Source organism: Leptinotarsa decemlineata, unplaced genomic scaffold (genome assembly GCF_025532065.1).
Source record: "Leptinotarsa decemlineata unplaced genomic scaffold, Ldec_3_MD MMD2_tig00001019_RagTag_RagTag, whole genome shotgun sequence".
Taxonomy (NCBI): Eukaryota; Metazoa; Arthropoda; class Insecta; order Coleoptera; family Chrysomelidae; genus Leptinotarsa; species Leptinotarsa decemlineata.
Window position 1 is genome coordinate 4,641,804 of NW_027412557.1, and position 24,178 is coordinate 4,665,981.

Sequence of the window (24,178 nt, forward strand, 5' to 3'; positions counted from 1 at the left end):
CACCTCAATCTAAGGCGGTGGCTGAGGATGAACAGAAATTTCCACCTCAATCTACCGCTTGGAATGAGGCTGGACATAGCAGATCACCTAGTGATGTAATACAATGACCAAGGCGTTAGCGCATTTGCGGCGCCGAGGCCAAAAGGAGAAAGAGAGCGAAGGATACAGGAGTGGCAGCAACTATAAGTGCACCCTCCTCCTCTCCCACTCCACCTCCAACAGCAAGGGCACTTCCTGCGGCAGGCGCCAAGAGCTCCGCCTTGAATAAAGGCAAGGAACCGGCTGCCCCCGCAGGAAAGCTCCCTCACTTGTGCCCTCCACGGAGGGAACCCCAAGAAGGTTAAAGAGGCCGCGCAACGACAGTAATGTTGCTGCACCTCCCAAAACCTTTGCGAGGGCCACCGTGAGACATATAAAGGTTGCCAAAGAGAGTGTGTGTTCGGCGAGTCTTGGCCTACACCTGCCGATATAAAGGAGATGTCTTCTAGTGACCTGTCCGCCTTCCTGGAAAGGACAGGATGGACGATGGCTAGTGTAGTTGGGTACTACTAACGGGTGGTGGCATATAAAAACACTAACATAGTAGTTAAATTTAGTCATTATGATCTCCTGAGGATGCTAACTTGGTTAGCGAAACTCGCGTCGAGAGATTGTAATTTTTGTTCTGGTGTTGGGAAAGTGTTTTTGATAGTAAACAAAACCACAACACATGTTTCACAATAAAATAGCTTCCTCAGGCGTGTTCATACGTTCAATTGTCAGCCAATTCCATCAAATGAAATGAGCCGGATTCATAATTAGGTATCAGAATTTTTCAAAATATTAATCTAAGATAAATGTTAATGAGAAGAGAAAATCATTCTCCTTCATATAAAGATATCAATTATCGAAATCTTTATAACGTAAAAATCATGAATGTTTCAATTTCAAAAAGAAACGTACATCCGGTGGAATTGGAAACTTCGTTAATTAAGAACTCAACGACGAAATGAGGAAGTACATAACGCTTTCGTCCATTTTGAATTCTTTCTAGATACTCATTGGGCCATTGATAAGGAATTTCATGAATATTTAAACATAACTGAAAACATACAGTTTATTATAACACTTGCAAAAACAATGAACCAATTTGTTAACATTTATGCAATACATGCCTTTGACTACCTACTTCTCGAGAATGAACAATGGTAAGATGAAAATTCGTTACACGAGTATTTCGGGCTCCCACGCTACTTGCACAAATCTGCCAACTCCTTAATACTTATGTAATACCGTATAATCCTCGGGAAGATATATATCTAATGGTTATCGATTGTTCTCGTTTCATTGACATCAGTCCATGGAAGCTGCGTTAGGAAAGTGGATCATGGCCATTCACTTTTTATCTGGAAAACGACTCTACTTTTACGATATGTGATCCTAATAGGGTATAGGTACAGTTGACGAAGAATGCGATACAAAATCGGTGAATTGGCAATTTTTTTTTTCGAATGGCATTTTTTGAAAACCATACATGATAATGATAATAGCTCTGTTCAAAATAAATAATCCAATACTTAGAATTCAAATATTTTATTTTTACACTTATGTGCATTAAATAATAAAGCAGTTTTGTACCACCGCCTCCCCGTTTCTTAATATATTCTCAAAAATACGATGAACATACTTTCAAATTTTTGATTTCTACAATGTATATTTTTATATGATTATTTATCACCAAATGGTATCCCTTACCGGAAGAAAGCAACTCTAGCGAAAAATTCAAATAGAATCGGGTAATAAGTGATAGCTCATTTGGAATCAAATCAAATCAAATCACTTTATTAATCCTGTAGGATAGGTCAAATAGTATTTTGTACATATACAGAAAATAATACTTAGAGTAAAATTAAACCAAACATACATGAAAGATTGTCATATACAAAACATATCAACTTCATTCAACTCCAGCTTCATTAAATTAATGTAATAGAGAAATAAAATTACGGAAGATTGAGAAATGCATCTATGATATAAAAATTATGTTCTGATAAAAACCTTTTAAGGCTGGTTTTGAAAACCTGAATTCTATCGGTAGTTTTCAACGAGTCGGGCAGTTTGTTATGAAGTTTTAGCCCCAAGTAAGAGATGAGTTAGCAGTTATATTATATTTGACGGTATTTATGTAAAAATCATTGCACTTTCTTGTATTTACATTATGGTAAGATGAAATGCGATCATATTTCGACTTATTGGTGTGAATGAATACACACATTTCAAAAATAAAAATATCCAGGAAAGTTAAAATTTTCAAATGTTTGTAAAAATCTCTGCAGGAGGTTCTCTGATTAACGCATGCTAAAATCCGTATAATCTTTTTTGGGCAATAAATACATTTGGAGCCAATGGAGAGCTTCCCCAAAGACAAATGCCATATCTGATTCTAGATTCTATATGTGCATAGTAATGATTTACTAACTGTTCAGTGGTTAATATCGGCTTAAGATTTCGTATCAGATACGAAACAGAACTTAGTTTCACTATCAGTTTATTACAATGACTCTTCCAGTTCAGACAATTATCTAGCATGAGTCCCAGAAATTTACATTCATCGGATAAATAAAGTGTGTTTTCATTCTCATTAATTTCAATTTCTAGATTTGAAAAGATTTTTTGCCTTTAATGAAACCGTACTAATAAAGTTTTTCGAGAATGAAACCAAATAATTTGACACCGTGTTACAATTTTCTTTCAAAATTGTGTCGTCTTTGCCCGAAATTAGAAGTGATGTGTCATCTGCATACATAACGCACGTATTCTCAGCAACCGCGGCCCCAACATCATTACAATATAATATAAATAATAGCGGTCCTAACACTGATCCCTAAGGTATTCCAATGGTCAAAACTTGAGTATTTGAAATACATTTATAATGACTATTTTCAGATCTATGATTCACCGAAACAAACTGACTCCTGTTTCTGGTGAAATACTCTATCCAGTCAAGAGCATTTCCTCCATATGAATATCATTTATTTAATAATATCGTGTGGTCGACGCAGTCGAATGCACTACTGGGATCACAAAATATTTCAGCAGGGTATTCACCAGCCTCGATGTACTCCAAATTTTTTGAGTAAAAAGCTGTCGCAGCAGTAATAGTGGACATATTGGATCGAAACCCATGTTGAATCGTGGAGATAATGTTATGCCTCTCAAATGAAATGTAGTAGGTTTACATAGGTATTCAAATATTTTTGAGAAACTAGATGGAACAGTGATGGGCCTATAGAAGATATGGATCCGATATTTTGTGGACAGGTACAACTTTTCTGATCTTCAATTTTTCGGGAAACACTCCTGTACTAAAGGACAGATTAACTAAGTCAAAGGATAAATAATGTATTGCAAGCTTTTTCTGATCAAGAACATTGGGATTTCATCGGGTCCAAAAGAACTTTTATTCTTAAGTTCATTCGTTAGGAGAGGTAACAGTTCATAATCTGTAAAAGGCTCAAGAAATATAGAATTATAAACATTTGTAAGATGATTGATGTGATTATTGGATAGGTTATTATTTTTAATCTCCCCAATTATTTTCTTCGGGGTAGTGATGAAAAGATCATTAAAAAGGCAGGATATTCTGTGAGGATCATTCACAACCTCACCTTTATGTATTAAGGAAAAATTTTCATAGTTGTAGAAGAGTGTGTTATACTATTTATCACCCGCCAAGCCATTTTTGTGAGATTATCGGAAGCCACCATTTGATTCAAATAATACAAGCATTTTGTATCAGATATGAGTTTGGAATGTTCTTTTTTTGCCATTATATATTTTCCAATGAATTCTGGATAAGTGTTTTTTAGAGTAAAGAGATTTTTCAAATTTTCGCTAGATGCTCTCACTTCGTTAGAGACCCAGTTACTCTTTGGGTTGTAAATGCGACATTTCTCAAGCGGAAAAAATAGATTAAAATAAAAGATATTTGAATGGAAGAACTTAATTAATACAGAGTTTCTCTAAAACAATCTGCCAGGTTTCATCTTGGAGAGCTGACAGAAAATCTGTTTGTTTATTGTATATTGTTTATTGCACGACCTTTTGAAGGATGTGTTATTCTCCATTCAACTGCGTAAAAAAGTTAACATTTGCTTCATTACTTGTTGAGCTTTTAATGTTTAAAAATAACAAAATACCACAAGAAGGAAGGCAACTAAACTAACACTAAACTTCTCTTTTATTACAATAAATGCTCAAAATGTTCAGCTCTGACGCTTTGCAAAGTTTCTTCACTAATTTTTGCACACACTTCCATAATCCGCGCACGCCACCTCTGAATAGGGTCATCAAGTCTCGTATACTTTTGGTTTTAGATAACCCCTAGATTTTGGGGGTTAGATCTGATGATCTTGGAGGCAATTTCATATGATCCTCGGCGACCGATCCATCGTCCTTCATAAACAGTATTCAGATAAGTGCGTGAACGCTATTTTCCGGTGTTTTGGCCGTAGTTTGCAGGTTTTTATGGCTGACGTTTTGTCTACTTTTGCGGTAGACATTTTCAACGACAATGTGGTAACAATCGTAGTGCTCGAGTTGGTGCTCCCGTTGTTCTGAACTCAGACCACGGCTAAAACACCCGGAAAATGGCTTTCACATAGTTATCTCCTAACGTGAAAGTTTACATTCTTTGATCAGTATTCAGATTTCTCATATCTTATAAAATGTTTCCACTAACTATTTGAAATAATTTCTATCAATACGGAGATTTGGAAAACGTTCATTGAACATTCCCACAGCCTCATCAGTGATTATTGCGATTAGCCTCACCAAAAATAACAATCGCCTCGCATTTCTCATGCAACTATTATTCGAAAATGAATAGCAATCAAAACTTACAACCTGAATACCCGTACTAACACTCTACATCCTCAAAATGAAGCAAATTTCATTCGCTTTGCAGGTTTGAATAGGGAATATAACCTTGTTTCGAATGAACTCTCACTCAATATCCCATGCTATTTGAATTTTTTGAAATGGGTTGCTCCCCCGAGGTGAGAGATGAAATTAAGGGTGAACCATTCATACATAAATGTATGTATGAATGGCAATTTTTCTAAAAAAAAGAGACTACTAACGAGGTAATACCGAGATAATACAATGGAATCATTACATCGTTAATAGCATAAAACTGTTTTATCAACTTAAAAACAGTTCTTTCATATTGTCCAATCATCCGACGAAGAGACTGTTTCAAAAATATTTTTTTCGAATTGTCATTGCTCGTAAAATATAGATTTTTTTTCGAAATGAATATCGGTCTGAAATCTCTTTGACTCTATTATTATTCAGTGATTGTTCTCAGATTTAGAAATTCTCTTATTTATTCTGATTTATCCCCCCACTTTTGTATGATAATGTAAAATTGTTTTTACTTCACTTAATCAAATGATAATTTTCATTTTTTTTCTAGTGCCTTCAATTTTTGTTTCTTTCTCAGGTTAGTTTTTCGCACTCCTACGTAGAAATCGAGTTGCCTGAACAAGTGTAGCCAATTTTTTATATTTATCTTTTTTTCTTATTTTATTACACGCTTCATATTAGCTTCAGCTGTATGTATGTATGTATGTAACATTGTATGCATGTTTGCTTGTAACTCTCAAGCTCGGGATCTGTATTGATAGAATTATCGGCATTAGTGCTTGATCTATTCGCGAGCAGATGGCGCTGTATGTAACCTACTTGATATTTCTTGATCTATTTGCGGGCAGATGGCGCTGTATGTAATATACTTTATATTTCTTGTTCTATTCGCGGGCAGATGGCGCTGTACGTAACCTCCTTGATAGGTTGTTCAAAAGAAATCAAAATAATAAATATAGTTTAAAAAACTAAAAAACACGCTTTTGAAGATCATCGAACTAAAAAGTTAAAAATAAATATAGTTTTAAAAAACTAAAAAACACGCTTTTAAATAACATCGAACTAAAAAGTTAAATTTTTTTTTATAAGCTTAAAACAATAACGATCGAAAAATACTAGTATTATTGTGACAAAAGCGTGGGCACTTTGTGCCATATTTTCTGTATATCAAGCGCCCGTCGCTTTTTTCACAATAATACTAGTATTTTTCGATCGTTATTGTTTTAAGCTTATTCAAAAAAAATTATTTTCAACTTTTCAGTTCGATGTTCTTTAAAAGCGTAGTTTTTAGTTTTTTTAAACTATATTTATTGATTTTCTGTTATCCGCCCTCAGTCTTTAAGAGTTTATATGTAGTGGAAATGTTTGCAACGGTACTTATTTATGTAGTTTCTCCTACGCTAAGTATTTCTCAATTTATTTTTTTCAATATTAATATATTTATGAATTTTTCTAAGACTACCCCTTTAAATTTTTCAAGGGAGATTTACAATTTTTTTCAGTCAACGCCTGTCTGCAAGTTACCTTACGTTGTCCATTTTCACTTATTATGGTATTTTTATTACTCGATGATTTCGTTAGTGTTCATTACCTTAGTTATATTCAACCATTTCACCTTCCAGAAGGTGCAAGGAGTATTGCTTTTTTCCTTCGGTTTTTCCATTTCTATATCACAAATATTCACTACGATGTTAATCCTATTGATTTATTCGAATGTTTTGTTCCTGATGTTCATCTGATGATTAAATCATATTTTTTTTTTAATTTAACACACCTTTTACAGAATTCCGTTATTGTTAGAGAATCTTTAGTCTTTATACTAAGCTACTTTATCCTACTTCGTACTATAAGCCCATTATATTAGGTCCATATTTTTTTGCAGGTTCAGTATGCCAGGCGATTCATTTTATTGGAGCCCTGTAGAAAATGATACAGATGATTCTTTTCAAGAAAAAGAAGGATACATCGATCCCTGGGATTTGGAAAACTATGCCTATATAAGAGAACACCTGGACTCCATGGAACTCAGCTCTAGCCCTAGTGGTCCCAGTGGTAGTAGTGGAGAATTCGCAGAAGCAACGAACTCTTTTGATTTTATTCCAGGAAAAAAGAAACCAGGTAAAGTCGAGAATATTCAGTTATTTAGGAGTTTTTTTCGAATCAAGAATAATGTATCATTCCTCACTTATTTTGAATGAAACTAGGACGTATCATAAAGTTTCTACTGGTTCAGAACCACTGAAGTCTAATGACTAGTACCTACGTGGGTACAATTTCTAGAAAACACTCAGACAATAATTTTGTGTTCAGATTGAGTGAATAAACAATTTATAACAGCAATACATTTTTTTGCAAAATTATAATATTCCTATGTACATATAACCAACCAAATTATCACGAGTGCATTACATATATAATAGATTTTGTTTATTTCAAAAGTTTTGTCCGTTTTTTTAGTTCTATTATAAACTGTTATATCTCAGTGAGTACTTATCAAATTCAATCAATATAAGCGCCATTTGAATCACACAAGACGATCAATTCCGTCGGCATAAAAATCGTATGTTCGAGATTCGATGAAGTTGACGAAGACCGTTTCTGCCTGGTACTGATTGGCGAAGGTTTTACCGGTGAGAAATTTATCGAAGTGCTTGAAAATAAGGTAGTTGGTTGGCGAGAGGTCTAAGAAATATGGTAGGTGAGGCAAAACTTCGACGTTTAATTCGTTTAATTTTCGAACGGTGATTTGTGAAACGTGCAGCAAGCGTTGTCGTGAAGCAAGATCGGATCTCTTCTGTTTCCTCACAATGGTGATAGTTTGGCTCGGTTACAGAAATTTATAGTAAATCACACCAGGCGCTGATTACCATACAGTAACCATGGTAATTTTTCAGTGTGTGTTCGCCTTTTGAAAGTTTCTGGGTGGCCTATCGATATCCAACCACTATCTTGAACGTCTGCCTTTGTCGAAGAGAATCCACTTTTCATCACACGTGACGATCCAATCCAAAAAAAAGGATTGTTTTAGTTGCGCAAAAGCAAAGAACAGACTTCGAAACGTGACAATTTCTGTCAATCGTCAAAACGTGGACACCGACGTTTTAAACCGCATGGGAGATGATGCACAGTTCTTCCACCATCTCACGCACCGTTTGTAATAGGTCAATCTCCACCAGGGTCCTGAAATACTCGTCCTGGATTAATGTAGGTCGACCACTTCGGGGCTCATCTTCGACGCTAAAAACTTCGGAAAAAAATTTTGCACACCAACGTCGAACAGTGCGGCAAATGCCTGGTTAATTTTTCGGGCTATTTCAGCAGTGTTTTGGTTCAATTCGAAATCGTAGAGAAAAATTGGATGAACATCGCTCAACGACATATAGTAATAAGCTGAAAAGAGGTAAAAATATAACTTTGAAAAAAATGAATAGCATTAGTGTTTGAAGCACAAAATTCTCTATCGACCAGTATACACCACGACACAGTGAAATAAATATTTATCGAGATATAAAGCTACAAAAACACATAACATGAAATCGGACAAAACTTTTGAAACAACGTGATGAAAAAACGTTCAACATACAACACCAGTAGGTATGAATTCAATTTGATACACAAACATACTATAACATGCATGCAAATTCAATAATCAATTATAAAATAATTCAAAGGTTGAAACTAAAAGTATGGGTTTGAAGAATTTGGAAGATGCAAAATTCAATTAATATTTATTTTTCATTATGAAAATCTAATTTTTTTAATCAGGTGTCGTATACATGATCCTATTTCTTCTAATTCATACTTTTTTTTTGTCATAAATTCCTAAACGTATTTTTTGCTTATTCGTAAACACGAAGTATTCATTGAACCGGTATGTAATTTCAGCTTTTCCTCTTGTAACTTCTTTCCCTATTTTGATTTACTCAAATTATATATTTTCTTCAACATCCCCTGTATACAAGGTATTTCAAATTCGATCCTCACCATTGGGAGCTCAGAAACTATGAGAGATTCGAAGATGGTTAAATTGGGGCAAAGTTGAGCATTTACCTGACTAACAATATGCCGTTGAGAAAGTTCTAAAATTCCCAATATATTCGAAGATATCCGAAAAACAGAAATTTCGAAAAACAGATATTTCTCATATCTTATATAATGTTTCCACTATTTGAAATAATGTCTATCAATAGGGCGATTTGAACATTCTCACAGCCTCAATGATAATTGCGATTAGCTTCGCCGAAAATAACAATCGCTTCGCTTTTCTCATGCAACCATTATTCGAGAATGAAAAACAATCAAAACTTACAACTTGAATACACATACTCGCACTCTAAATCCTAAAAAAAATCCAAAAACGTATAGTCAATATCCAAGCATATGGAAACCAAAACCGATATTATGCAGAGCTGAATTTTATTTCAATTATTGATATCCACTTTAAGAAAGCTGAAGTAGGTACTACAGAGAAAAATACTCAAAATCGTGTACCACAAAAAATTATTATTCTTTAGATCAAATCTTCATTGTCTCGAAGCTACTCGATATCAGACAAATATACATGTACAACTTAATCTTGTATATCTACAAAAACAAAATGACACTTCGACCAATTAGACACGATTATAATATCCGCACCAAATCAAAGGGTGATGTACAAGTGAACGCAACAAAAAAAATCATTGGTCAACACTCATATAAATACCACAGTGAGAAAATCTTCAACTTCTTACCGGACATGTACAAGACCTACATTTATATAATAAATAATATTAACCTACTCAAAAACATCTTCAAAAAGTATGTTCTCAATATTAATAGGGACATCGTTCACAACATTTTTATAAAAAAATAAAGACAATAGTTATCCTAGGTTCAAAATATGTTATACTTTCTTTCTATACCGTTGCACTTCTCACTCAAATATACCTATGAAAGTACTGTAATTTAATATTATATTTATGTTCATAATTATTTATTAAATGCTTCTATTTTTTATATACAGTAGGCTATATTACAAATAATTGTATTGTTTCTTATTCAACTCATTCAATTCACACATTTACCTAACTAACAATATGCCCTTAAGAAAGTTATGAAATTCCCAGTATATTCCAAGATATCCGAAAAACAGAAATTTCGGAAAATGGTTTTTATTTTTTTCTGGCTCAATTTTACTGCTACATAATGGTGTTTTCAGATTTGCTATCCGAAGTTTCGTCTTCCGGCCACCATCGTAAACTTTATTTTTTCTTATGAGCGCTACATTGTATTCTTTCTGTGTTGAATAGAACCAGATTTTACCTTTCCAATGATGTTTCATATGTTATCAGTCTTTTTCGAAAAATTGGAGATATTGAAAAAAATTAATTCTTATCATAATATGATTTGACTTTGATGTTTCTAAATTTGACTTTCAATTTGTTACACTCAATGACAATTTGTTATTGTACAATTCATTGAATTTTTGGCGAAACATGGCTTTCACGAATGAAGAAAAAAGATATGATACAAATTTATTACAAATACGATAGAAATAGTGTTAGGACATCGTAAATGTTTTAAAACAAGTTATTGGATCAAAATCTCACCGAGTTTGGTTCGTTTGAATAGCCAATGAAAAAATGCGGAGACAGAATCAACAATCAAAATTTGATAAATGAGGTGTGTATGAGGTAAATTAGACATTGTGTCATTTTCAATGGAAATAGAACTTTGAACAAAACAATAATTACCTAACTAAAATGTAAAAAAAAAGTAAATCACAGCAAATGCTCAAAATGTTGGCCTTGTTCATGATAACACAACTGGGCCCTTCTTCGAATATTATTCACTGCACGATTAATTTCTCTCCTCCTCAATCTTCCGAACTCTCCAACAATGCTGTGTTGAAAGTCGTCAATATTTTTAAATTCCCTCTGACCACAAACTCTATTTTCCAGTTTACCCCATAAGAATGTATCCATAACACTTAAGTCTGGATACCTTGCTGGCCACCTCACCGGCCCATTACATCCTATCCATAGTTAGTCAAAGGTAGATCATCCAAATAGTCTTCGAAAATCGACATTAAAAACTGGTGATAGGTTTCAACATTCAGAATTCCGTCAAATAAATGAGACCCAAAATTCTATCTTTGTGAATTCCTGCCCACACATTGATACTAAATCCCATTTGAGGTCGAATTTCTCGGAACTGTCTGGGGTTGTTTATGCTCCAAATGTGTTCGTTATTTCGATTAAATATCTCATAATTCGTAAAAATGCTTTCATCTCTTCAAATTACATTTTCCAGGAAAACAGGAAAATCAGGTCTTCTTATTAGTCAATTACAAAATTCTAATAGCCTTTCGGGATCACCTGGATTAAATTTTTGAGATATGTTTATTTTTTAACATTTTATACCGCTTTTTTAAGATGTCTCCAAGCACTTATATGACCATTTATTTACTCACTTCGGAGAAAATTTGACGTGTAGTTTTCCCCGGGTTCATGTTCATCTGCAAATTATTAGTTTTTATTGAAAAGGACACAATGTCTATCTTATTGTCTCCGTATTTTTTCCTCGGCTTTTCAAATGAACCAAACTCGATGAGAATTTGATCCAATAACTTGAACATAGTTCGATGTGGTTGTCTTCTTTTGGGATACATGTTTAAATACATTTCCGATGTCTTAACACTGTTTCTATCGTATTTGTAATAAATTTGTATCATCTCTTTTTTCTTCATTCGTGAAAGCCATTTTTCACCAAAAATTCAATGAATTGTACCTACAATAACAAAATGTCATTGATTGTAACAAATTGAAAGTCAAATTTAGAAACATCAAAGTCAAAGCCTATTATGATAAGAATTCATTTTTTTCAATATCTACAATTTTTCGAAAAAGAATGATAACTTATAATACATCATTGAAAAGTTAAAGGCTGGTTCTATTCAAACCAGAAAGAATTCAATGTAGCGCCCATAAGAAAAAATAAAGTTGATGATGGTGGCCGGAAGACGAAACGTCGGATATCAAATCTGCAAACACCATTAAATAGCAGGGAGAATGTGGCAATGTAGAACTGCAATTTATTTTTCCGGATATCTCCGGATATACTCGGAATTTCAGAACTTTCTCAACCGCATATTGTTAGTCAGGTAAATGCGCAACTTTGTCCCAATTTAATCATCTTCGTATCTCTCATAGTTTCCGATATCCCAATGGTGAGGATCGAATTTGAAACCCTGTATACATTCCATATTTTTCAGTTGCATTTTCCAAAACCCTAATTATTCATAACAATATCATTTAACTCATTCTATGAGTTGTTAATCTGCAGTAAAAGTTGCGAGAAAAATTTTTTTAGAACTGTTCTAAACTGTTGCTGTCTCATAAACTATATAGAATATTGATTGTTCTCTCTTATATTTCCAGGACCACCTTATATATCAAAACAGGCACCTTACTTGACAGAAGACAGTAATTTCGAATCAATTCTGAGTGAACAAGAAAACTATGCTGACATAGAAGAAATTCAGAACTATGAGAGAAAAAACAGAAGAGCCACCAGTGAAATGCAGTGGCCAATTCGAAAAAGACTAATGGAAGAATACGAGCCAGGTAAATACGTGAACACTCTCATAACCTTTCGTAAAATTACAAGGAATAGAAATGAAAAAATGTTTATCAAATTGTAGAATATTTTTCAATGTGATATTTTAACAAGTGAGCGTTCTTCAGTCTGATGTGAGTATTTTAAAATCTTTGACAAAAGTAAATGCGTGAAAGATAAATAGAACGAGTGTACAGTGTGTAAAAGCCAAATGGAATAAATTCATTATTTCGGTTACGGTACATATTTCAACAAAATCCAGAAACACGTCAAATTTAAATTATAATTTGACATACTTCAACGAAAAAATGCTACCCTTACCTCCAACCCCTGTCGAATGACAGGTACAACCCCCGATTTTTTAAATAGGAAGTATTTGCTTGTGATATATTGTTCGAAAGGTCTCTTCATTCTCTATTCAAAAATATTATTGCTTTCGAATTTATTGCAACAATTAAGATAAATTAAATTAAAATCATGTGGTTACCGATATTCGATAAATATACTCAAAAATCATTGCAATGTACTCAAAACTTATTTCATATTGAGGTATTGATAATAAGAAAGTAAAACCATAGCAATGTTTTTTTAGATGTTATCCTTTAAAAAACTAAATAATTTCCGTAGCAACGTTAGTTTAAAACGTCTTGTCAACTTGTTTTGTATGTTACATCAGTTGTCAGTATTTTAATTTAAGTTTAAAGTTCGTTAACTTGAAGTCTGACAAATGGTTAGATTAACGGAAATGCATAAAATCACAGTTTTACAAATGATTGGTTACGTCGATAAAACCTGAACATAACATTTTCATGAGAAATTTTCTAATTTACTGCCCATATATCAATAGAGAAGCAGTTTCGCAAGCTTGGTCATGTGGGGCAGATAAAAAAACAGCTGCCAAATGTTGAACTCAAATTAGATGTGATGCTTGAGATTGAGGAAAACCCAAACATCGACTAGAAAAAAAATAAAATGCATCTCTATAAAATGATGGCTACTCAGGAGCTCATGGAATACGATTTTGATAGAAGAACAAATGAAAGACATGTTGGATAGCAATATCATCCATTATTGATGAGTGTACTTTGTCTCGTAACGGTCATGCTAATCGGTAAAATTGCCGCTACTGGTCAACGGAAAATCCTCACTGGATGAGAGAAGAACACACGCAATACCCTCAAAAAGTTAATGCGTAGGCAGGAATTGTAAGAAACCATATCATTAGTCCCTTTTTCATTGAGGGCAACTTGAATGGCGATAATTATTTAGCACTACTTCAAAATTATGTCATTCTAAGTTTAGCAAATTTATATCCTGATCCATGAAACCCTTAAGTTCCAGTGAATACGATATGATTTCAGTAGGATAGAGCATCACCACATTACCAAGTTAATATTCGGCAATACCTCGATACAACATTTCCCAATCGATGGATAGGGAGGCGAGGATCGATTGAATGGCCAGCGCTTTCACCTGATTTTTCATCATCAGGTTTATTTTTATGAGAATATGTAAAGAGCAATGTGTACAAAAATAAACCTTCAGATTTGAATGACTTAAAAGAACGAATAACGCTTGCGATTAGGTCGGTCACGCCTGATATGTTAAATAATGTTAGAAGACAGTTTTATTTGATATTAGGAAGTTGCCAAGACGTTCGCGGCGAACATTTTGAGCATCTACTTCGTTAAGATACATAGTTCTTTTTCGTATTCTACATTTCATTACGTTTTGCATTACATTTCAATTTTTGAGTGTATTTTATGGAATTTCGGTAACCACATGATTCATTCATTCGACGGGGGTTGAAGGTAGGGGTGGCATTTTTACGTTGAAGAATGTAAAATTAAAATTCACATTTGACGTGTTTCGATTTTTTTAAGTATGTACAGTAACCGAAATATTGAATTGAATTTGGCTTTTACACACTGTATACGATATCCGTTACAAATTTCGAGAACGATCTCATTTTAGAACCTAATAATTGGGGTTCATTTGAACAACTAAATGTCAACTCCAAAGTGACTTCTGGAAATATAACTTGTGGATATGCAGATAAAACATTTTGTGACTACCAAAGAAGTGAAGTAACGTTAATAGATTTATGCCGACATGTACGTGTTTCGGATTTTAATACTTTTTACAGTTTGGTTGTCAGCTTCACAATAACGAAATACCTTAAATTAGATTTTGTTAGAGAAGATTCTTCATAATTTTTTTGAATCTTATCGAAAAATTCTCTTATTCAATGGAAATATTTTATATTCGTTGGGCGTTGGATATATCGGGCGTTGGTTGGAAATTCAATGTTTCCCTTTTTGAGGAAAGTGTTTCATGTTTACGGTTAGTGTTAGATAAAGCTGGTAGGTATACACAAATTACCAGAAAAATTGGAAGCAATAAAAAAAATACCGGTACCAGTTTCCCAGTTAAAAACTTTTTTAGAGATGGGTACCTATTATAATAGGTTCATACCTAATATGCCAAAATTAGTAAATGTTTGGCAACGTTTATTGGTGTAATTGTGGAATTGGAACAGCTATTGTCAAAAAGCTTTCGAAAAAAAAATAATGTTTTACTATCGGATTGTATTTCGGATTGTCCAAAATTGAAGTGTATGAGTAGTTTTGAAAACCGCTTCCATTTTCAATATTTCGAAAATTCGGATCCGTTGGTGTAATTTGATTTTTATAAAAGATTTATAAATGTTAAGTCTTTCTTAAAAGTCAAAAATTTACGAAGACACTATAAATTCTTGTTTCCTAATTACCTTATCTACTATGATTGAAAAATGTCCGTTACTATCAGCTATTTCCCCGATAACTTTTTTTCGCGAAAGAATTGACCAGTCTATGTATAACAAATGTAATATTGCCATTTTTGTAGTACTTAGTCGATGGTGGGAGCTTTCAGGGATATATCTGAATGTGCTAGTATTCTTCTCAAATACATCAAATACTATACCCCCTTCGGTTTCTCCTAGAATATCCAGGACTGGTTGCTATTCTTTTTTTTTAATTTCGAACATGGATTTTATATTTGGGGATTTGTTGTTGGGACGACACAAAAAATCATCTACCTTGCTCCTATTCGTGTAAACGTATCGAAATCAAGTCCATGGAAAGTAATTCAACTATACTTTTCCTTCCTCATCATATCTTTCCATGAACAAATTAGCGATGAAAAGAGACAACGGGTTAGTCCAATGTCATACACACGTGAAGTTTGTCAAAACAGTTAGCGAATGAACTAATTCAAATCGCAACCTTATGTTTTTGATTACCTCTATGAATTCGTGTAAATTTTCGACACTCAAAGGGAATTGCGGAATCGATAGAGTTTGAACTGTTCTGTTAGCCATTTGGTAATCTTATATGTAGGAGAACATATGAATGATACAATTGGTGGCACTTATTTGCTAATGTATTTTTCGAAGCCCGTTTATTTTTGGTAAGTACTGTATGATTAGATACTCGTAAACTTCTGTCCAAATCCGATGTAATCGGGTTTTTAGACTTCTTGAGTGGAACTTCCACATGTGAAACCATCTCAGGCGGTGGATTTTTTTGCTATTTTACTCTCTAGATAATGTTCCTTCATGTCAGTAGTAATTTGCTTTTTGCAAGCTTCACGAACAAAACCTTCCAATGTATCTGTGGCAAGCGCTAAATTGCACTCTCAACTCAAACCAAAACAGCTTCTAAAACTTTTTTGGAGAGCCCAAATCAAATTTCAAATCATTATGCAGGAAATCCAGCTCTTCATCGTCTAGAGACAGACGTTGAAAATTTTCTACAAAGTTGATAATTTTTTTCAATTCATTATCGCTTTTCTCGGCCTAAGCTTATAAGAAATAAACTCAAAGCAAGCTTGAGTTTATTTTATTTGAAAATTACATTTTTCCAGTGAAAACAAACAGTTTTCTTTAAACATATCCTATTGTTCTGTTTCGTCTAGCTTATACATTATTTTATTTGCAAAACTTGTCTTCTTTTAAATCACGCATACTCCATTTACTAACAAATAATTGATTCTAAATCTATATATTTTCATTTTACAAAAAGCTTTCAAAACTGCTCGTATTTCAACGAGTGTTGAGCAACTCGAAAGACAGAACGTCGAAAAAGAATAAGTCTGGGATTTACGAAATGAGCTATGAGGATTGCGATAAAAAGTATGTTGATCAAGTTAGCGGACTGCAACAGCTCGCTACAAGGAACATGTCTCAAATATTCGGTTTGATAGACCAGAAATGTCTATATAGATCGCCATTTCGACCTGGTAGTTTTCTGGAAAATAGATTTCAATCGAAGGTATAGTCGAAGTAACCGATATAGTAATCTTAAAGGTGTAGGCGAAGTCAAAGGCCAAAAAAACCAATACAAAGGAATTATGCCGCAACGAATTAGTCCACGTGGACTGAAGAATTGGCGGTTCGTATTGGATAATTTTTACTAACCGAGTTTTATGATTGGCTGAAGAGTCATAAAATCAAATTTGAAGTCATGTTACGGTGACCAACAGAGTCTAGCGGTGAGTACCGCGTTGTGTGTGTTATTAAAGAGGAACTGCTGGAAGGTAGGGGGCACTATATCTTTTACTTGAACTATACACGCGAATTAAATCGCAGGCTACATGTAGTATTCAATATATTTGTTTTTATGACTTTTTGTTTGAACTTGGAGTGGACCATAAATAGTTCGATACTTTTTGACAAATTATTAAGACTACCAAGGGTGCTGAACATTTGCTTCCTAATAGCTGAAGAAATATAGAACGGGTATACTTAACGAAGTCGATATCCTAATCGATCTTTATCTAAAAAATGAGATACCAGAGAATTCAAAACGATATATCGACATGAGTGATTTATAGCTGGTCTCAGAAATAATTCTCGACTGACTTTTAGAGGTGTATAAAGATTTATTCTTTATGTTCATTTTAACGAGATAGAATGATAGCCACTCAGTATAAACCGTTATCAATGGGAAATTTGTTATTATGCATAACTGCATGCCCATCGAGACCTTATCATGGTGGAAGTTAAATTGCATGTTTTCTAATTTTTTTATGTTTTGCATGTTTTTAGTTTCGAGTTTAGGATCACTGCTTGAATGTAAGTTGTAGTAAATCCAATGTTATTGTTTTCAGACCCATAGCCTTAGAAATGATATTTGGAAATCTGTGAAAGTATTAGTGAATGATCATGCACTTGAGGTTATCCCAGAAGCCAAAAGCGTGGGCGTCATTTTAGATATGGACTTGACATTGGAAAGTCACGTTTATCAATTTATTAGACGTGCATATTATTCGCATAAAATCATAAATGAACACCAAAATTACCTAGCCACGAAGGTGAAAGTAAATTTGTGTTATGCATCAATATTAATAATAATAATAACGATTTGATATCCCAAGAAACATACAGTGTTTATGGTAGGGAAAAACAATAATTTAAAAACTAACTATAACATAACTAAGTACGAACAGAGTCCAAAAAAAATTATAACATGAACTTAAAAAAAAAAGTATACATATACAGGGTGTTCCAAATTATGTCGGCACCATCGCTAACTCCGTAATTATTGATGTTACGAATTCGGTTAAATGGGCAAACTAGTAGTATTTTAAAAAGACATGTTTTGATTCACAAAATAAATACGGCTAGGGGAATGGCTTTAAGATGGAAATTGTCCTTTTGTAAATTAATACCAAATAACTCAATGGTGTCAAATGAGTGGTACGACATGATGATCACGGGTTTCACGAGTTCAAATCCCACTCCATTTTTTTGGTGTTTATTTATTTTTTATTTATTTATTCATAATTTGGGATACAAACAGGTAAATACCCATAGAAGCATCCACTAATAACTGTGGTCACAAAGATAGTCGGTGTCAGCAGATACAAGAAAAAATAAAAATTGATGAATTAATAAATTTTGTACGTACTAACCAATTATTAACTATTTTTGCTATGTGTTGAATATTCTTTCTATAGTTATTTTAAACGAATTCAACGTAATAGAGAAAACATCTACGTTACTACAGTATTTGTTGAAAGAATCACACATTCTCGTAATTGGGGAGTATTTGTCCAAATTTGTGTTGAAATTTGGACTGAAGTAATTTTCTGTTTCTAGTGTTCCTATGAGGAACGTGAAAAAAATCATTGATACTAGATTGAAACAGTATATAATAAGTTTATAAATAAAAGCTAAGTCGATTATTATTCTTCGGTGTTCCAGAAGCTGTTAGTAATAACACCGTACAAGCACCAAAATTGAGTATTTGGACAATCTTGAGGTTTTATTTGCCAAAACAAAGACATTTCTTGTACTAGTGAAATAAATAAATATTTACACATAAGTTGCTTATTTTCAACTAACAAAGGTGATATAAGCTTTCTTGTTGAGAATGTTTTAACGAATCGAAATGCATGATAAAATATTGGGTGTTCCATTTGAAAAAATTTTATGAAATATTTTGAAAACGCGACTGTCATTTTTTTGTTTTCGGTATCGAGAAGGCTGTTGAAAAGATAACGGAATGATAACGGAGTTGGCAATGGTGCTGACTTAATTTAGAACACCCTGTATGTTTGTATGAATATATGTAAATATATATATATATATATATATATATATATATATATATATATATATATATATATATATATATATATATATATATATATATATATATATATATGATGTGTTGTTTTTCCGGGTGTTCATCCGTTGTGTACTATTCGATAGTCGACGTTTCGCCATCATCTCAGATGGCATTATCAAGACGAGTTACTGCTTCGCTTCGAGAGGTGTAATTGATGTTAGGTTCTTCTTGTGGTGTTTTTATATGGTTTCGCTTGCGTAAGTTGTATGGATTTGTTACCTGTTTTCCTACCTGACGGTTGTTGATGGCTTTTGGTAGTTCTCCTTCCTGTTTTTCTACCTGAGGGTTGTTAATGGCTTCTGGCGGTTCTCCTACCTGCGATGGTTCATTATCAATTTGTGGTTGTCTTTGGTGGTTGTTTTTAATTATTGTTTTCCAAATCCTTGGGATGTTTAGTGAGTCATCCCTTTTGTTGATGAGGCCTTGCTTTTCGATTTCGATAGCTTCCCTGATTTGTCGAATTCTTGGGTTTTGCACCTGTGCTATCTGTTATGTGGACTCAAAATCAATCTTGTGACCTGTTTGTAGATGGTGTTGAAAGAGGGCAGAGGAGGTTTGTTTTGTTCTTATCGAGTTTTTGTGCTCCTGGGTTCTGGCAGATATACGTCTGTTGGTCTGACCGATATATTGTTGTCCACAGTCCTCGCATGTGATGCTATATACTCCTTGGTTTTCTAGGGAAATTCTCTCTTTCGGTCTGGGCAGCCAACCGAAGAACCTAACATCAGTTACACCTCTCGAAGTGAAGCAGTAACTCGTCTTGATAATGCCATCTGAGATGATGGCGAAACGTCGACTATCGAATAGTACACAACGGATGAACACCCGGAAAAACAACACATCACATTCTACCATCCGTGAAAACCTACATTGTAATATATATATATATATATATATATATATATATATATATATATATATATATATATATATATATACATATACATATACATATAAATATACACAATAGAAAATATACCTATACAAACAATTAATATTTTTTCAAATTAATCTGAAATTTTTGTTCATTCAGTTTTTTCAAAGCATTCGGTAGCTTATTGTAAAACTTGATAAATAAAAAATTACATGGAATTTTGACCAATATTTGTTTTCATTTTCATTAATTTTGATTGCCTGAATATCTTGTCAAATGGTTGTGTTGGTCACCATTGATTTTGGAAGTGAGATTTAAATGTTTCAGTTTATTTTCGACCAAATGAATGAAGGTACATAATTTCAATTTATGTAAGGATGACAGATCTGATAGTTTTTTTTAGTTCACACAAGTTGAATATAAGCTCCTTGTAGTTCAACTTGAATATACACCTTATAATTTTGTTCTGAAGTTTTTTATTTGGTTTCAATAAGGAATTTGTTGCCAATCCCCATACTGATACTAGATATTGAATTTTTGAATATACTAATGAAAAATGAATCAATTTAAGGTATTTAAGGGGTACAAGATTCCTTATTTCCAATAAAATTCCAATTACGGAGGCTGCTTTCTTTCTTATTATTTCACTTATTAGCACTAGGAGTGTATTTAATATTATTCATTATTGAATTATTGAATCAATTGATAGAGACATTTTTGATATGAACATATATGAAGATTTTTGAAAATTCAGTAACATTTTATGGCATTGAAGTCATAAATATATTTGATCAAGGTCTTTTGAAATATTAATTTTGATTTCTTATACAGTATTTTCATTGTAAATTAAAGTGGTGTCATCAGCAAACATTTGTAATTTACAACATGAATTTACTGTAACCAAAGAATTGAAATATATAAGAAACAAAACAGGTCCAAGTATCGATCCATGCAATACCCAACATATTATATTTTTTGAAATTAAATATTACGTCAATATAGACATATTCCTTTCTATTCATTGAATAATTTTGAAACCAATTATAAACTAAACTTTGGATACCTATATTATGCATTTTTTTCAGAAGAATTTTATAATTACCAGTATCAAATGCTTTCTTCAGATCCAATGAGAGAACTCCACAGTTTTCGTTCGAATCTAAATCTAGTTGGTTTGGGTTATGGCATATTCAATTATGCTTAGGTATGTTTTGTATGGTCCATCTTCAACCAGCCAATTCAAGAAAGTTCATAATTCCTACATCAGGTACATTCCTGAACTCGTGCATAGAATAAGAGGTGTCCGTAACAAATTTATTTCGGAAATATTTCAAAATATAAGAAATGAATATGCAGACAGACCTAATTATTGTCTGAAAGGCAATGATAAACATTTTGAACATTTATTCGGATAATTTGGGGTGAAGATTCTCACAGATTCTCAAAAACAATATAAAAGTACTATTTGCTGATTCGATTTCAAAAAATAAAACAGTGTGTTTAGAGAATTAAAAGACATATTACCTTTCGCCTCTCAGAAAAAATAATGCCGCAGTTTTTTTTATAGAACAGTACTAAAAATGCTTTTTCACGTAACTTTTTCCTTATTCCTTGATATCTTATCCCGTTCAAAAGGTAAAATTGGAGAGGACTTTTTACTTCCGTATCGTATAAATGAAATGGTGAGATAGAAGTATGGGTATTTAGTATAAACATGAAAATAGTTTGAGACCATAGGCTCAGTCATGATTAAAAAGAATAAAATCCGGACTGGTAGGCTGGAATACTGAACATTAGTGAGAAAAAACTCAAAATCATATCTATATTCGTCAATATAGATCGGCTAATGGTAGACAGAAATTACGTTCAATTTTTTTGAAGAATCATACGTATCTCTTGTTCTTATATTTCGATTCACACACTCAAATTGTCCTTTCATCAATATTGAAATGTACATTTTTCTTTTGCGTCTATTGTTAGTACCTTCATGGTTCATTTTGTTTCTTGAATATTTTACAAATTGTCCTTACCTTATGTAACGTTATTCTTGAAACATCACTTTTGAAATACCCACATAGAAAGCACTATCGCCTCATTTCACCTAGAATTCCACATATCCAACAACAGAACGAAATTATCATCAGTAAAAATAATTTTTCAAATTTGACACAATCCTAGTATGTCAACGAAGTCAACTTCCGCGGTTTATTTGAAATAACCTCACTTATTTGTTTCTAAGGAAAATTAATAGTATTGGCAACATTATTCATCAAGACTCAATTGGTGTCTAAAATCAATAGAAATATTGACCATTAGCACAATCTTGCAACAATGTCAGATCAACTGTTTATGCAAAATTTTTTGAAACAAAAAGGCATCCTAGCATTCATCAATGTATAGATATCTTGATAGGATCGATGATTAGAAAATTGATAACATTCATAATTTCTCTCTTCTTGCTCCCAAAACGAGTGTAAGAAGAGTAGAGTTTTTCAATTCTGAAATTTCGTCTGTTCGTTTTGTGAATATAACATATTTTGAAGGCTTTTCATAATTATTTAACATTACCTACTAATCGACAATTCTTTAGATAAAATCTTCTGAAGGCAATAGTTGTGTTTTCATATAAAGAAATTGAAAGGTCCCAAATCTGGTGACCGTTATGGTTATTGCTCGAGAATTCGTGTCTCAACAAAACAAGAGATTGGTCATCTTGGTCAAAATGAGACAAAACAATGTAGTCCTCTCTCGACAAGAGAAGGCGAGAAAAAAGTAACATTATAAATATTCGCCTTTTTTCTCATACACAATTTGCGAAGAACATTTTTGTTTTCGTTCTTGATACCTCTTCGATATAGTAGACATACTGATAATATGGATACTTGTTGATTTTTGGACAAATGAAGAAGAATATGAAATAGAATATGCTCCTAAGCAGATTTTTGGTCGTCTTTTTGTATTGGGAGAATGATCAAGTGCCCGGAAGAGTTTTAACAGAACCTATACCAGGACAAAGTAATTCAAAGTTATTCATGATTCGTAAACAACAAGTATCACTGCTGAGCTAACCAATATAATACAATGTTTAAGTATAGTATTTTCAAAGATATACTGAATTGAATTTCGATTAGAAGTTGTAAACGCTGTATGGTGCAAATATTTTTTGAGTATTAACGATATTTCTCAAATCCCTATCTGGTATAGTTCAAGTAAATGATATAGTGCAACCTACCTTCCAAGGAAGCTAACTATATATATATATATATATATATATATATATATATATATATATATATATATATATATATATATATATATATATATATATATACAGTGTGACCCATTTAAGATGGAAGCACCCTTATAAAACTTACTTTTTTTAACCGATTGGAATGATTTTTTTTTGTTAGGTAGATATTCAAAAAGTCTGTTAGGACACCAAATATCATGAATGAATCTCAATTTCCAGGGCCAACTAATCTTATTTTTCAAGGTCAAAAATCTAAAAAAATTACTAGCGATTTTTTTAGAAAAACTCTGATTACACCACTGGATTTGTGACATTTTCAAATGGGTAACATGTAAATTACGTTGAAATGCGTCAATCAATAAAAAAGTTATAAAGGAATGAAATTTGAAAAATATGCCGTTTAATCAACCCACCAATTCATGTTCAGGAATTTTATGAAAATTCTGTATACTCCACTGGATTTAGGATGTCTTGAAATATTACTGATCACAGTTTCATCGAAATCTGTTCGGTAATAAAAAAGTTATAAAGGAATAAAATTTGAAAAATATGTTGTTCACTGGAATTTTAGCAACGTTCTTACTACACCACTGGATTAGGGGCAATATTCAACAAAATATTATTTATTCAAATAAAATTCATGAAACGTTTATGGGAGAATCAATTTCATTTCATAATGTATGTCGAACCATATCAATCAATCAGTTTATCACAACAAACTTTAGTGTCAATAATTTCAAATGAATCTACAAAAAACTAACTGTAAGTACATTTTTCTAATTGCTAAAAACTAGCGGAAAACAATCTTTTATTCACAATCAATGTAAAAATAGAAACCAAGAAGATACCGAATTGAAAAATAAATGAGTGCAATTC

At 32.7% G+C, this 24,178-nt stretch overlaps 1 protein-coding gene and 1 long non-coding RNA gene across 2 annotated transcripts in view; one reads left to right on the forward strand and one right to left on the reverse strand.

Moving 5' to 3' along the window:
• Positions 1-24,178, forward strand: part of LOC111511867 (uncharacterized) — an 81,584-nt gene that overhangs the window by 18,506 nt on the left and 38,900 nt on the right. Inside the window, exons 2-3 of the mRNA XM_074175381.1 lie at positions 6,788-7,023; positions 12,327-12,512. Coding sequence (XP_074031482.1) covers positions 6,795-7,023; positions 12,327-12,512 — 415 coding nt within the window. The 5' untranslated portion in view covers positions 6,788-6,794. The remainder of the gene's footprint in view (positions 1-6,787; positions 7,024-12,326; positions 12,513-24,178) is intronic.
• Positions 1,083-22,249, reverse strand: LOC141482314 (uncharacterized). The gene is made up of 2 exons (XR_012465455.1): positions 22,083-22,249; positions 1,083-1,385 (listed from the first exon to the last, which is right to left on the reverse strand). It is a non-coding gene; the product is annotated as an uncharacterized lncRNA (long non-coding RNA).